Source organism: Hipposideros armiger, unplaced genomic scaffold (genome assembly GCF_001890085.2).
Source record: "Hipposideros armiger isolate ML-2016 unplaced genomic scaffold, ASM189008v1 scaffold_981, whole genome shotgun sequence".
Taxonomy (NCBI): domain Eukaryota; kingdom Metazoa; phylum Chordata; class Mammalia; order Chiroptera; family Hipposideridae; genus Hipposideros; species Hipposideros armiger.
The window spans coordinates 14,996-30,933 of NW_017732331.1; the positions used below are offsets into that span (position 1 = coordinate 14,996).

At 36.2% G+C, this 15,938-nt stretch overlaps 1 protein-coding gene across 3 annotated transcripts; it reads left to right on the top strand.

Moving 5' to 3' along the window:
- Nucleotides 1-522: 522 nt before the first annotated feature.
- TARP (TCR gamma alternate reading frame protein) lies at nt 523-15,699 on the top strand. 3 transcript variants are annotated; one of them, XM_019631050.1, is made up of 4 exons: nt 523-768; nt 9,078-9,407; nt 13,012-13,062; nt 15,116-15,699. In XM_019631050.1, the coding sequence occupies exons 2-4, from the start codon at nt 9,131-9,133 to the stop codon at nt 15,256-15,258; spliced, it is 471 nt and encodes a 156-aa protein (XP_019486595.1). In that variant the 5' UTR covers nt 523-768; nt 9,078-9,130; the 3' UTR covers nt 15,259-15,699. The 3 variants fall into 3 exon arrangements, with proteins under 3 accessions (XP_019486595.1, XP_019486596.1, XP_019486594.1); XM_019631051.1 differs by lacking the exons at nt 523-768; nt 15,116-15,699 and adding exons at nt 5,424-5,685; nt 14,030-15,106; XM_019631049.1 differs by lacking the exon at nt 523-768 and adding an exon at nt 5,425-5,685.
- The last annotated feature ends 239 nt before the right edge of the window (nt 15,700-15,938 follow it).

Genomic DNA, 15,938 nt, shown 5'->3' on the forward strand with positions numbered 1-15,938 from the left:
TTTTTCAGCATATCAGAGAGCTGCATTTTGTTTTTAAATTTTAGTTAAAGTAAGAAATCTAATATTCCATAGGAGATACAATTCTACAAATTTCCTCTTTCATTTCAGGAAAAATAATGACATTACAGAAATTATTTTCTCATTTGGCATTGCCTGGTAAAGGATCACGTTGCCAAATGATAAAAGTGGCTTTATTCAAAATGGAGAACTTTGTTCACATTTCTCAAGTATTTTTGTGTTGGCAGATTTGCATTTTCGGTTACTGAAGAGTTTCCTCCTTTGAGAAATACATTCCCAAATTGCTAACAGAGCAAACCCTGGTGTTTCTGAGAACAGAAGGACCTTGCCTTTGATGCAATCTCTGAGCAGTTTCACAAATTGAACACCTGGAAATAAAGAAGTCTTAGTTCTCTGAATAGTTTTCCTGGCGATTTAGAAAAGTAGCTGCTTGACCAGTTTGGCCTGTTCTTTTCCTGAACTTATTATTTCTACTTTCTGTTAGTGGATTATTACTGCCTTGGTGGAAAATAGACAATTGGGTCAACTTATCTGAGGAAAACTTATGAAACAGCAGATGCCACAAAACCTATATTGAAGGACTTCCAAAGGAACCCAGAGGATCAAATGGCCAGCACAGTTTTCTCACTACTGATCATGTCACGAAACTTAGGAAAAGGTGAGATTTTTGTAAGAGCTGCAACCAGTGTGATAGCTCGGGCTGGATCAAGATATTTGCAGAAGGAACTAAACTCATAGTAACTTCCCCTGGTAAGTAACTTCTTTCTATTTTCACTTTAATAAATAAAAAACCGATAGATGCTTTTTAGATAAAGCAATTTAGGATCAACCTGTCTGACTGCCACACTCTTGGCCTCAGCATATGATCTGCAATTTTGAAGCTACTGGTCACTGTATGTGGAAACAAAACTACTTTGTAAATGGTGTATTTATTTCCTTGCTTGTAAGCAGATTGAAATTCTATTTTTAGAATGCATATATACACACACACAAAGAAAGGGTAGACTCAGGCTAGAAATTAACGTATTTTGAGGACCATGTGTGTGAACTATTGAATAAATTATTGGTTTAAGATACTTTTCTTATAAATGGTCTTTTAATTGAGAGACACCTTTATTATCTCTTCTCTATATTTGAGAAAATACGTAGTGCTCCTTTCTCTCAACAATCCGCAAAACCTGTAATTGGTTTTCATCCCATCCCTAACACCAGTGCCAAAGCTTCATTCTCATAGTAAATGAGTATAGAACATCAGTAAATCTTACTCCTTATTACTCTAGATACTTAGAGGGTAGACTGAACTCAGTCAAAATTCATGCTATCACAAATTTTATCATACTGCCTAGAGATGGCACAGTTAAATGGACTTTTAAACTCAATAATCCATTTCAGCTCCAAACTCCATGAAAAGAGTGCATGATTTTCCATCCTTGTTTGTTCATTCATTGTCTCTGTGCTGAATGCTGGGGATAAAAGGGTGAATAAGACATAGTCCCAATGCTCCAATAGCTTCTAGTCTAATGAATAAGTATTCTAGATTTTGGCTTGATTGGGCCCTATGTTCTTTGGCCAGAAAGGCAAGAAGTCTTGGGTTTATGAGCTTGTTTTCTTTCTTAATTTATGTAATAGTTATTGTTTATAAAACCCATATATTTTGTTTGGTGGAAGAATTTGATAAAATGGCCCAAAACCATCCCATTAAGAGAATACTAACATTAGATAATGCTTATGAAGGACCAGATACCATATTAATAGTTTCAGTGCCTTATCTCATTTTGCAACAGTCTTGCATAAGAGATCCTCTTATTCCCATTTTGTACATAAGGAAACTGAGGCTTAGGGTAGTTTGGTTATTTACCTAAAGATCACATGACTAATTGCTGTGGACCATTATGTGATAATAGAACCAGTAAGTCATGTTTTTATATTCTGAATATTTACTCTGCTATAGACTGCCCTTTTAAATGGAAACTTTAATTGACTATTTAATTAGTAATAATTCATAATTTGTATTAATACTCATTCATGAAAATAGTGCTTCTGCTTCTAATCATGAAACAGAAATTAGTTCTGTCTCCCCATAAAAAAAGATCAAATAAGTAGTGTTGAATATGCATTCATTAAATACTCAAAATATGATTCTCAGGGTATTTCTATAAAATGACAAGTCATTTGATACAATTCTACTCAATTTTCTTTCTGTAGTGGCATCATATTTGCTGGAAATGTTGTAGCTAATAAAAGAACTATAGTAGTTGTACTAAAATGCATAACTAATTGCATAACTCAGCTGGCCCATCAGCAGAAATACCAAACCGAATAGGATCCTCTGATGAACAGCACAGGATTTATAGTCAATTCTCTGGAAACGGGAAGGGTATGTTCAAGTCCGAAGGAGCAATCTCTCAGCATAAATAGCATAAGACACCATCATTAAGAATTCACACTCTCTAACAGCTTATCTGGTCTACTATCAATGGGAACTGGATTCTGGAAAGAAGTTACTTTAGAATCAATCCAGATACCCACCCCTCAATACATATAAATAAAAAAATACCTGCAAACATATTGAAATACACTTATTAAGTACTCAAATATATTATTCCTATTATTGTTCCTCTTTGAAAATTAAAAAAATATATATTAACTCTCAATTACACTGTAGGCAAAAATCAGACTTGATACATGAAAACCCTTTCAGAGAGGAGAGTTCGAATATTCAGGCAAAATGGGAACAAAATATAAAATCATACTCTCTACCACACATGAATTGATACGAAAATGACATAACTCAAGCTGCCCAGGCAGATAAGGTTAAGTTGTTCAGTTCTGGACTACATTTATATATAGTGTGCTTTTGCTTCAACTTCATCTTGGTTTAATGTAAGCAGGGTCAATTTTTATATATTTATGTAAATATTCAAGAAAATTCGGGCACAATTTTAAAACAGGCACAAAGAGATATTTCTATAAAGGTTTTCCAGTTGGTGGGCAAACAGATGCCAGGAGAATCAAAGTGTTTGGTCCTGGCACACAGCTCCTCGTTACAGGTAAATTTCTTTACATGCTTCAGTTAAAGTAGGGAGTGGAGACAGGTGACACAGGTGCTGCCGACGAAGGTGCTGGGGCTTGCTCTGAATTCTTGTATTCGGTCCCAGTTTGGTTATGAATCATGGTGGGATCTCTGGAGAGGTTGGTGACTCCATCAGTTTCCTTGGAGGGAGCTGTCTGCCTGATGTCCCATGAAGGACACTGAGGAGGGGTTAACTGCTTAGAGCAACTCTGAGTCCCTAAGGGGTGGAAATGTTAGGGCCATGTGGCATTTCCTTGTTGAAAGATTTGTAAAGAAGTTTACATATTTTAGTTATTTGATTCCAGAAATAACCAATGGAAAGAAATGAACAAAAACTTGCTAAATTTGTCATTTGGTCAGCAGATGATTAATAAGAAATATCAAAATATTTAGGTGCATCACCATATTCAAGAATGTCACAAGCTGGATTTGTTTTTTTCTAAATTCAGTCCAGTAAATTTTCATTCTCATTACCCTTAGAGATGAAATTTTGCCTGGATGAGTAACCTCATGTCACAAGGATGTTCTAGCCTACCAGATCCATTCAAAAGGTTTTCAAAGAGTTTCCACAAAATTGATAAAGCATTGAAAAAATGAAAGAAATATATATTTTGGTTTACTTAGTGGTTGTGAGCATATGACAAATGAATTTATAAACTGAAAAGCAACTTTATGGACTCTTTATCCCAACTGACTATATATTCGATGTAAATTGTAGCAATCAAATTTAAAAATGGTGATATAGATATAATTCATGAGAGTCCTGAAAAATGTTTTTAGGAGAGTGTGGTTCAGGGAAAATTATAGACTTCAATTCTTGGACTATCACTTTCTGTATAATCATCTTTTAGCAAATAAATTTTGATTCATTGGTCATTGCTTTATTAAAACTATAGAAATACTACATACCCATTATACAAAAAATTGGAAAATACAAAAAGAAATAAATTTAATATTGACACACCACTTTTAACATTTTTATATATTTCCATCCATTCTTTGTACCTATGTAACAACTACCTCAAGTGGATGTTGTGAGGATTAAATGAAATTAAACATGGAAATCACCTGCCACAGTTTGGGACATGGTCAGTGATACAAATATAAATTCTCTTAAAAAGAAACAAGTTATAATGCGCAAACTATTGGTCATTTATTTAAACAGCTTATTTTCAAAATCTATAAGACCTCAAATCAAGTACACAAGTTACAGTCAGACCATGAAATAAAAATAGAAGATAAAAGACACCAAGAAAGCAGAAGAAAAAAGACCTATAATTATCTAGCAAGAAACATAGGGTCAAATTTTATGTTCAAAGGTAGAAGAGTTATGTCAGTTACATCTCAATAAAAAAGTGAATAAAGGAAAAAAATTTGGTACGAAAAATGTAGTAGAATACATACTTTTTATTAATTGATAAAATGATTGCACCAAATTTTCAAATATGTGTTTTCCCATTATAAAATTAGAAAACAGTTATCTGAAAATAAAACATTTAATTAACAAAATACAAAAAAAAAGGTTTCAATGCATGAGTCTTTCAGGAGGAAACTGAAGTGAAAGAGAGACTATTGTCTTCAACGTCCACTTTATAAAATGGAAGGAATGGTCTTTAAACAAACCCATCCTGCACTAGCACTGCATCAATGCCACAAGCATTACAACATTTAATGACCTTCACAGATGGTGACCCTCAGCAGACATGGTCAGGCAGGTAACCTCTGCGTGATCTAACATGACAATAGGAGGATTTGAGGACAGGCATCCTGCCATTTATCTAGTCATTCTGGCTTGAAGGACCAATGCCAAGAGCTTCAAGCTGAACTTGCAGCATGAGCTGGAAAGATATCTGTTTGAGGCTGAAATTTCTGGTGAAAGCTTGGAATGCAAATAGATTGTGTTGTTGATGGGGAAAGAGCAATTTGTTCTGGATAACATGAGAGAAGCAGTTCCATCTACTGACTGCATATTATTTGGCTTAAGCCAATGTTTCCTTTGATTTTCTGAACACTGCAAATGCAGATAAGACAAGACAAATGGTTGCTTATTAATGAGGCACATTTGCTGTGATGATGGTTTTGAGAATTCCAGATGCATTGCAGCCAAGAGAAATGCATTGCCTCTCATTTAGCTGCAACCTCAAATGCTGAATTCTTGTTGATGAGGTCCAGGTTTGGTCCCAAGAGATAAAAATGTCACCTTGGAGCACGGAGTTATCACAATCCAATTGCTAATAATTATTATAATCTCTTATGTCCATTGCATTTTAATCAAATTGCTTTGCAAATCTTGTTTCACTTTGGTCTCACTTTGACACCGGTAGTGATGTTGAATTGATAGGAACATCATTGTTTTCAGGTACATAAAGCACCATAAACTTTAGTTTACTTGATTTGCTAGGCCACAGAACTTGTTATGAGCAAAATGAGGCAGGACTAGAACCTGATGTCTTGAACTGCAGCCCACTATAGTTCCACTCGCACTTGAAAAACTCAGAGAAGTTAAATTAGTCTACAGTTTTTGATATGGGTTGAATCACTGTGGAATTATGACAGAAAAGTCTTCGGTGGTGGAACAAAACTTGTCATCACAGGTAGGTAGCTGTGCAATTTTTTCAAGGTATTAGGGGGAAGACAAGAAACAATTAATTTGGAATAATAGTAAGAATATTTAGAAAAAACCAAACAGGAATGTGATGGGGATTAGATGTAGAAATCCTAGGAGAGACTGTAAATACAAATCCTAATAACAAAGGCACGCATAGTGAACATCGTGCCAATATTGTAACAGGATTTGGATTTTGTGTACATGTGGATTTGTATAACATGCTCATGTATAATGTATGTAATTCTCATGGAAGTGTTTGGCCCAAGGACAAAGTTGATTATGAAGGTGAGTTTTGTGAGTTGACACATGTCCTTTTCCCGTGGTGGAAGGGCCAGAGCTGTGGCATCGGGGTGACCTGGAGCTCCGTGCAGCTCCACCAGTTATGCTTATGTGAACTGGGGAGATGGTTCCCTGGCCTCAGTTTCTTAATCCATAAAACGGGATAAGTATGCATCCAGACGGGTTGTATGGGAATTGATTGAGGTGGTATGAATCAAGTACTTCTACACTTTGTAACGTATCATAGGGGCTGGATGGCTGTTTCCCAATCCAAATGTAAAGGGAGATCATATCCAGTGTGAAGGGTTGTTTGCAACCTATGATACGGACAGAGCAGAAACCTCCCAGAGAATTCAGTTTTACTTCTAAATGCTCAAAAAAAATAATTTGAGGGTATTTGTTCCTCTCTACCACCACTTTTCCCTCATTTGGCATGAAAAATGAGATTAATGTGTGCTTGTTTTTAATTTTCTTATTGTTTCATTGCTTTAAATATTAATCTTTTATATTAACTGATATCACCTATCACTAACATTTATTGGCCCTAATATTTAAACCTAGTAAGTTTGGGCTTCTTGTTCATATTTATCAGAAAAAAAAAAGAAATTCATACAGAAAATGGTCAATATGTAAAGTCAATTAAATATAGAGAGAAATGTCATAAGTTTGAAATTCATAAAATAGCTATAACTACTTATCTGATAAAACAAAAGTGAGAAGAAAAAATACAGAACACTTAGTATCAATATGTAAGTTTGAAGTATCCTTTCAACTGAAAATTGAGTTGACATTTGGTAAATTTATATAGAATTCATACTGCTAAATATTAATAAATTTAAACAACTCGGATAATTTAACTCAAATGTATTATTTGATTATGGAAATGAATGGATGTAAATGTATTGGACAGGCTTATTTATTTTTAACCTGTTTCCCATTATATGCATCATGAAAATGATTTTGACCATAAAAAAACACTTTTGATAAATTTAAAAAGAGAATGTAAGAAAAAACATGTGATACAATTATCCAAAATATAGGCACTAGCCATATGTGATCAAGTAAGCTATTTAACATTCAGTTAACTATTACATTGAGAAAGTTATGAAAGTTCAAGATTAATTTTATCTTGAGAAAAATTACAAAGAATCTAGCTAAGGAAAAAGAACAGGTTTAGTATTTTACCACACAGAAATTTTCCAAGTTTATCATTTTGATTTTCACTTTCTTTAGTATAATGAATTAGAATTATTAGTATAAAGAAAAAATGAAGTTCCTAAGATGAAAATAAGATTATTTAATATATTGACTAGAGACTAAAATTATGTAAATATAATGTGTATTTGAAAAATTTATCTTATTTTATATAACATGCTTTTTAAATTAAAAACAAAGTATCTGGTTGGACAAATATACAGTGTCTACTATTATAATCAATAAACTACCTCTGCACTAATAGCAAGATGTATAAAATTAAAACAAGCACAATATGACGTAGTTATATTTATAGCACGATTAAAAAAACTCAACATTATTTGCTCATTGATTTAGTATAAAAATCACGAGTTTTGCTACACAGGCAGAAATTCTCAAGATTTTTTCCTTTTCTTCTCAAACGAGAAATCCAATTCTTTCTTTCTTTTTGAATTGCCCTTTGAATTATTACATTCACTCCAAGCTAGCCCAAAGAGAATATTAGTAAAGCATTTGTGTTTCAATTGCAAATTAAACTGGAAAGTGTTCTAACATTTATTATTTCAATCCTTAGATTAATAATAAGTGTATCATCAAATAACATTCCAGCATTCAAGTGACATGCCTTTGTAAATTTTGATGTTTTGTTACATATTTTCACATTATGTCTGCAAGAAACTCTAGAGCCACAGCTTTTAGTGTTACACTAATTATATATACATTTTATTCAGCGGGTAAAAACAACAAAACTGATGGAGCTCTAGAACAGCTGAGCAGCCTTATAGTGTAGATACCAATTTTAGGCGAGACACTGAGAGTCAAAATATGGCATATTCAAAATATGGTACATCAGTCATGCTTAAACTTCAAATGGAATTACAAAATAAAATGTGGTTTTGATAAGCATTTTCTAAAGTGAACCAAAATTCTGTTAAGGACATTTACTTAACAAGATTAATATGAGTATTTCTGAAAATAATCAATACTATTTTTATTAGAAGTTTTGGAAATATTGCTATTTTGCTTCGATTCTAGGCCTCATAACTAATTTGGATGTGCAACTTAAATAGAGCCCTCCTCAAAAATCTGGAATGGTTCAGATGTGAAATGAAGATGTTATATAAAATTAGAGATCAATTTGGAGAACTCCATTATTTCAGAACTGGGCATGAGGTCCACATTTGAAGCTAAAAGATCAACTTGATAGATTGTTAAGTACATGTGGGAGTAGATTCCCATTGAAACAAGTCATTGGGTATTCCTTAGAAAAAATGAAAAACTTCCCCCTGGCATTTATTTATATGGAAAAAAGATAACATGGAGCATTCCAGAATCAGTTAAATGAAGAGTGAGTTTCCACAGAGTTGCAGAACATGAGAATGTGTTACTTGACCAAAGCGAGCTTGAGTTACAGAATTCACGGGATGGGAAAGGAAAGCGTTTTACAAGTGACCAAAGATTCTCATCTGTAGAGATCAACTAAGTTACCGGGTCTCCTTCTCGCCATCCACTCTCCACCTTGAAAATAGGCTCCACTTTGATAGTACGAAAGGGATTAAAAAATATGTACATTCACAAAAGTTGGAAGCCTTGCTATGGAGAAACTGAAAGTCACGCCGCATCTTAGCATGTAGAGAAGACAAAGGCTATGTTTTAATCCAGGCTGTGTCATTTAATAGCTGTGACTTTGGACAAGTTACTCGACCTCTTGGATGTCTTTTCCATCAGAAACTAAGAACAATGATAAGTACTTCACAATCTATCGTGGATGACAGGCCATAATAAGCACTAATTCAAAGGCAACTTTTCTTCCTTCTATTGTGCTGTAGGCTGCTCCAAAAAACCACACAATGTTTGTGTTTTTCTAATAATCCTTCTTAATTGCTATCCCCTTTCTTCCCACAGATAGAAACTTTGGGACGCAATTCTCCCCCAAACCCACTATTTTTCTTCCGTCAATGGCTGAAGTAAACCTCCAAAACACTGGAACATATCTTTGTCTTCTTGAGAACTTTTTCCCCGACGTTATTAAGGTACATTGGAAGGAAAAGAACAGCAACACGATCCTGGAATCCCAGCAGGGAAATATCATGAAGACTAATGACACGTACATGAAATTCAGCTGGCTGACCGTGACTGCAAAATCAATGGATAAAGAACACAAATGTATAGTCAGACACGAGAATAACATAAAAGGAGTTGATCAAGAGATTCTTTTTCCTTCAATAAAGAAAGGTATGTTTATATACATATAAATGCAACCTCCCAGAACACTTTTTTCAAAGGGAACATCCCTCCTTTTCTGTCAAGTATTTACACACACACACAAACACACACACACTGGGTGCCAAAAAAGATGTATACACATTTTAAGAGAGGAAAATATATTAAAATTGTAATACTCAATATATACTGATAACAAAAGATGAATAAGCCACATTTGACTTCTGCAATTACAAGAGGTGCTCAAAGTGGTTACCATCAGATTCCAGACACTTCTGATGATGGCGAACTACTGCTTGAGCAACACTGACCAACGTGTCCACTTGTATATGTGTTTTTTGGCACCCATATATCCTAAATGTTGCTCCATCTAATAGTGGTGTAAATGACATATTTCCCAATAGAACATAAAGAAGAAAAAGAGATTGAAAATGTACTTAACTTTTGTCAGCCTGTTTTACCATCCAAAATATTAAGGTCACAATGATGTTTTTAGAGTTGTATGGATTAAATGGAATAACATATTTAAAAGCACCTAGCAATTTAGCACACAGTAAATGGTAAAAAAAAAATCCACTTTTGATGACTTTACTTGATCAGGAATTAAGAATAATGATACATCTTTCAGGAACGCTGTCCTCTGCAAGCGAAGTCACTATCGCTTTAGTTTTGCTATAATGAAAGTATAACCCATCAACAGGGAGTTATTAGGTGACAAAATGGTGCTCATCTGAGGGAGCCAGGAAAAGCTCCATAAAGACATAGAATAACTGACCCGCTGCAGTTTTATTATGGTATTAACTTTCTGAGATTTGTGGTTTATATACTACCAAAGGGTAAAACTTCATAGTTAACGGTTGGGTGAGGTTACCATCATCTACATGATGAAAGCACCTCTTGCCAGTGGAAATGGTGCTCAGCACACATCTCCTGCAGTCGGGCCATGTGCCAGGCCTGGAAGGGAGGTTTGGGTGAATGCGCCAGGATGCACTACCCTCCCAAGAGGGACGCACACAGTAAGGAGGATATATTATTCTAATCATTCAGTTACCCCGTGATGTCCCAGAGGAGTGCCCTTGATGCAGACGCTGTGCATATTTGGACAGTGTGGGCAGAGGCCTGAACGGCCCGGCCCCGGCAGCGTCTAGTAACTCACTAGACTTAGAACCCAAATTCCGGAGCATCAGCGTGACGTACCAGAGCTCCCCCAAGAAGGAGCCAGCTGGTACACGCCTCTGTGGTTACAAGCCCTTGTTCAGCAAGGGAACAAGCATGTAGCCAGATGTGCTGGGACCCTTGCTGGGCACCGGTCTGAATTCCTGATGTGAGTGAGTCTTTACCTTCTCGGACCTGAGTTTCTCCAATGTTCAAATGTGGTTCGAACACTTACTTGCCTTGGCTTTCTCCTGGGGCTGTGATGAAGAAGAGCAAATGAAATAATGTCGGTGAAAACATTCGCTTTTGAAAATATAACATGGATGTATGTATTCGTATCTTTATTTATATCCTTTCCTAAAACTAAAGTAAGATTCCAAAACAACACTAATCATTTCTATGGCTAAGAAACAGAAGGAAAGCCAATATGCAAAGCCCACTTTTAATATAACCACTGGGCATAAGTGTCCTATTAGGTTTTGATTTTTCTAGTGATCAGGGGAAAATAAGAAGTACAGTAAGTTCCATGGTGCTGGTCATAAAGGAGAGAAGTTTCGGGTTATATTGTGTTTTACCTGGCTCTTAATGTCTGAAACACACGTCTCCTGTGGGTTTCTCATGGCCAACGCTAATGAGAGCACTTCTGTTGTAGTCATTCTACAGCAGATTTCTAATGGTACCTGTTGGAAGGTTTTTGTTTGTTGTTTTTGTTTCTGATAAAAGCTAAAAATACGCCATGGAAGCACAAATACATGAAGTGATTTTGAAGAGAGATAAAACTAGTCTGGTTCTAGTTTTGAACCAACTTCAACTGAGAAAGAGAACTTAGGATACACACATGGATTTTATATGGAAAATTGTTACTTAATGTTTCTACCTCAATCAGTGCATCATTGTAAGAGATTTTATTTATCTTTCAAGGAATAAAGTCACTGTGAGGAAAAGAAAGAGACTTTTAAGACATATTAAAGTCAGTCGTTGAGGATATTTTAACATCTAAACAGGATTATACTAACATAACCAAATTGGAATTTACCCCAAAGCCTATACCTCAAACCCACTTTTTTAGAGCACACACACACCACAGAAAGATCTTGTTGACTGCACAGAACTGCATACGAGAGGCATATCCATATGGGCAAGAACTCATCTAGTAGAAAAAGGATAAACCAAAATAACCAGGCTGTATTCCTCCGTCCAAGGATCAATGATCTTTTCAAGAAATTGTGTCTTTTATGCATATTTGCTTTCTTTAATGTTGTAGATAAATACAACTCTCACCTCAGGTTTTATACATATATTCAGAGAACTATAAATGTGACTTGGTCTATCTTTCTATTCTTTGAAAGAATTGCACTGAAATGCTGAGCTTCTGTAATAAAAAGGTCATTTGCAAAGCATAATTAAGATATCTGGAAGAAAAGATGTTTTTAGTGTCCACAATGGTGGATTATGTAGTCTCTCTATAGATTATTTTCTATTTCTATGGATTATTTTTACAGAGTACTTTCTTCATGCTCTTTCTCATTAATGTCCCTCAACAATCCTTTGAATGCTGGTTCTGCCAGCAAGTTACTAATATGCTCTAAACCTCATTTCATGGTCTGTAACATGGAGTTCTCACTTCAGTGTTACTGGAGGATTAAATGAGGTAATGCATGTGAAACATTTAACATAGTGCCTGGCATAAAAATAATCACTCAGTAGACATTAGATTTGATTAATATTGCTGTCATGTTCACAAACACCGCAGCTCCAGAAAGTTATGGGGAAATTAGTGATATGCATCATTTGGAGAGGCATGGCTGTTGTCCTTTGCTTAGATGGGAAATCTGCCTAACTCAGACAACTTGAAACATGTAAGGTTCTGTTGTGGATTTTAGGATTAAATGAATTTATATTGGTAACAAACCCTTCAGGTCAGCAGTGTGTGCTAAAGACTGTAGAGAGGCCTCTTTTCCTGTTTGTTTTTTCCATTCCACAAGTATTTTTTGAACGCTACTTTGTGGCAAGTACTGTGCTAGGAGCTACGAATGCAGGAGGAAAACAAGGTAGTCTTGGGTAGTGCTCTCCAGTAATGATTAAAAAGAAAAAAAATGTATCCTTCATGAACTTCAACTTCTTTGGGTTAAGAAACACAGTATATGAATTAGATCTGGTGAATTACCTAGAATCTGAGCAACTATTTCTACAGTGGTGGGGCTCATATTTTTAATGGCTCTCTCCTCTCTGATGGCAGAATCTCTTTTTCGTTCTTTCTTTTCTTTCTTTCGTTCTCTCTCTCTCTCTCCCCCCCTCCCTCCCTCCCTTCCTTCCTGTCTTCCTTCCACCCTATCTAGCTATCATCTATGTGTCTACACACACACACACACACGCACATGCACACACACATGCACATGCACACACACACACAAATAATGGATACAAACAATTGATTAATAGTAGCTCTCATTTCTTGTAGAGGTCGCTGCTAATAATCCTACAGAAAAAGCTTGTCTGAAAGAGCAAAGTGGTAAGTTTTTGTATATGTTTGCTTTTATGTCATGCTATAGCATTTTTCCCTCCTGAAGAGCTTACTTTTGAACTTCTCTGGCTTAAGGTAGAAAAGTCAGAATGGCTGGATTTTGCAGAATAGATTGAGCGATACTTTTTAAGTCAACCCGCCATTTCCTAGTAGTCATCTTAACACAATAATTGCTGGATTTTGGTATGAGATGACTGCAAATTAGAGGACACAATGATATGCTTGGAATTATTTCAACAATGAACTTCATTCATTTGTTTGGCTTTTGTTTCTAATGACTAGAAAATACATGATATCAAGCTGCTTCTAGATGTTTTTAATCTTTGGTCTTTGCTAGTAGTTAATAACATAGACTGACATTTACTGAGAGTTTCTTACATAGAAGGCATTGTGCTATGTTTTGACAGGACTTTCTTGTTTAATTCTTACAATATTCCTGTGAAGTGATACAAAATATTTTTTTCCTATTTCTCAGATGAGGATAATGAGATAAAATTAAGTCCTTTGCACCATGCCACACAGCTAGATCTGGGGTTTCAACCCAGGCCATCTGAATCAAGAGTTCCTATACTTACTCAGTTATCTACTCTTCCCCTAAGATCAAGTCATAGAGCAAGAGAGCCCAAGGCCCTGAGACACAGTGGACACATGGCTGGGTGGGGGAGTGCATGGGCTTCCGAGTACTGCAGACTGAACTTTAACCCCAATGCTTTTAATTATTACTTGCATGAATATGGGTACTTATATTTTGTGAAAAACACTTTTCCTCATCTGCCAACCAGGAGTAATTACACCTAACTCAGTTATTCAAGAGATAAGGTCATATATGTGGAATGTCTAACATAGGGTGTCTCATTCAGCTGGCACAGAGTAAGTATTCGTTTCTGGCCCTTTCTCCCTTCATAGAAGGAAAGTAATTATTCTTGTTAATCTCTCATCCCTTTCCAATATCAAGGGGGTTCTGGACTTCAGCTAACACCTTACCTGACCAAGGGCAAGAAGTTCTGAGCACATCACCTCCTAACATCCCTTTCCACATCAAGTCTAATAATTCTGGAGTTCTGACTCAATGAAGTTAGAGCATGTCAAAGGAAAATTTCCACAGGAAAGGACTTGGCCTTGTGGTTCATTGAACAGCCAGTCTGGACTGCCGTCGCTGTCGTTAATTATTTCTTGATATCATATATTTCTTCAAAATTTCAAAGGACATTAAGTGCAATTACCCGTAGTACCATAGCCCAATGAGAGACATTCAGGAAAGACAGGTGAGAGAGCCATTGCCTCCTAAAGTTTCAGAGAATTTGGGTTAACTACTTTGTTCCAGTTTATGTAATCTTCTCCCACCCACCAACTATGAACACCACATTTTCATGGACTGTACTCTTTGTAGAAATCATATTGCATAAACAACACACACTGCCCCAGATGCTTCAAATCAACAATTCATCTTGATGTTTATGCTTAACCCTAATTGCACTTGGAGATGCAGAATCAGAGTAGCTAAGAATGTCTTCTGTAAAGTCATGTTGCTGGTTTCTGGTACTTAGTAAATGCATAACACCAAGCAAATTACATTCTCTGCCCTCAGTTTCTTTAAAATGGGAACAAAAATAATGTCATAGGTTATTGTCAAAATTATGTAAGACTAAAACTTTGCATTCAAAGCTCTCAGAATAAGTGGCATTTGGTTAGAGACATGGTGGGATGAAGAAATGCTAAAAGGTATTTATCACAAATGTTTTTTTTCATTAGACTTACTCATTAAAAATGCAACTTTACTTTTTAATATTTTAATATTTTGGAGTGTTCCAAGTGCACTGAGCAGAGGTTGTTTATTGATTGGCCTGCAAGCTGGATTCTGAGCTGTCTTGTTGTTTGTTGGTGGTGCTGGTGGTGCAGCAGATGTTTACTTTTGGGTTTTGATGGTGCAGCGTGTCACTTCAACTTAGATCGTAAAAAGAAAATAATTGTAACCCCCTCCTGTTAATAGTCCCTCTCCTTTCAAGAGGACAGGTGACACTGATGAAATGACTTTCCGTAGGTACACTGCAGCTGCAGCTCACCAGCACCGCTGCCTACTACACCTACCTCCTCCTCCTGCTCAAGAGCATCATCTACTTTGCCATCGTCGCCTTCTGTCTGTTCAGGAGAACAGCAGTCTGTGGCGATGGAAAGAGTCCGTGACAGATGGAGGCACAACGAGGTCAATTCTTCTTCATTTATTGTCCCTGACAGTGTCTGCTGAGCATCTAGCTGGGGTTCCTTTCTGGGTTTGCCTTATTTCAGGTCACATGTGCATTTTTCTATTATGTCATTATTGCATAACGGTTTTGGAAACCACTGGGCATACAGGGAATTTCAATCTCTAACAATAACAAATATTGCCATTATTCAGGGGCAGGGCCAAGGGGTAGCCTTTAGCACCACTCGCTCCATAATCTCCGTCGGCAGCTCCAGCCACCCACATAATCGTGCCTCTGAGTGCAGACAGCATGCAGCTTCCAGGCGCGGTCCTCAGTGCTCTTTAACCAAATACCAGCCTTGCAGCTCTATTTACACACCCTGAAGCCGCCATCTTTGCTGCTTGAATTCTGTACTTTGTTTTCATAATAAGCCCAATAAACTTTAAAAAAGTCAAAAGACCTCTTCTGTCTGTGTACTTGTATTTGATAAATCTAATTGAAAGTCCAAGGAAAGAAAGCCTGGCAACTGAACTATCAAATTCGGCATTGTTTGTAACAATGGTCATTTCTGTATGTTTCCGAGATAGTGGTCATGATGCTTTCTTTGGGGCACTGGCTCCAAGGGGAGCCAGAAACCAATGAAGGTGCCCAGGTTACTTCTCTTTCAGAGGTCACCAGATT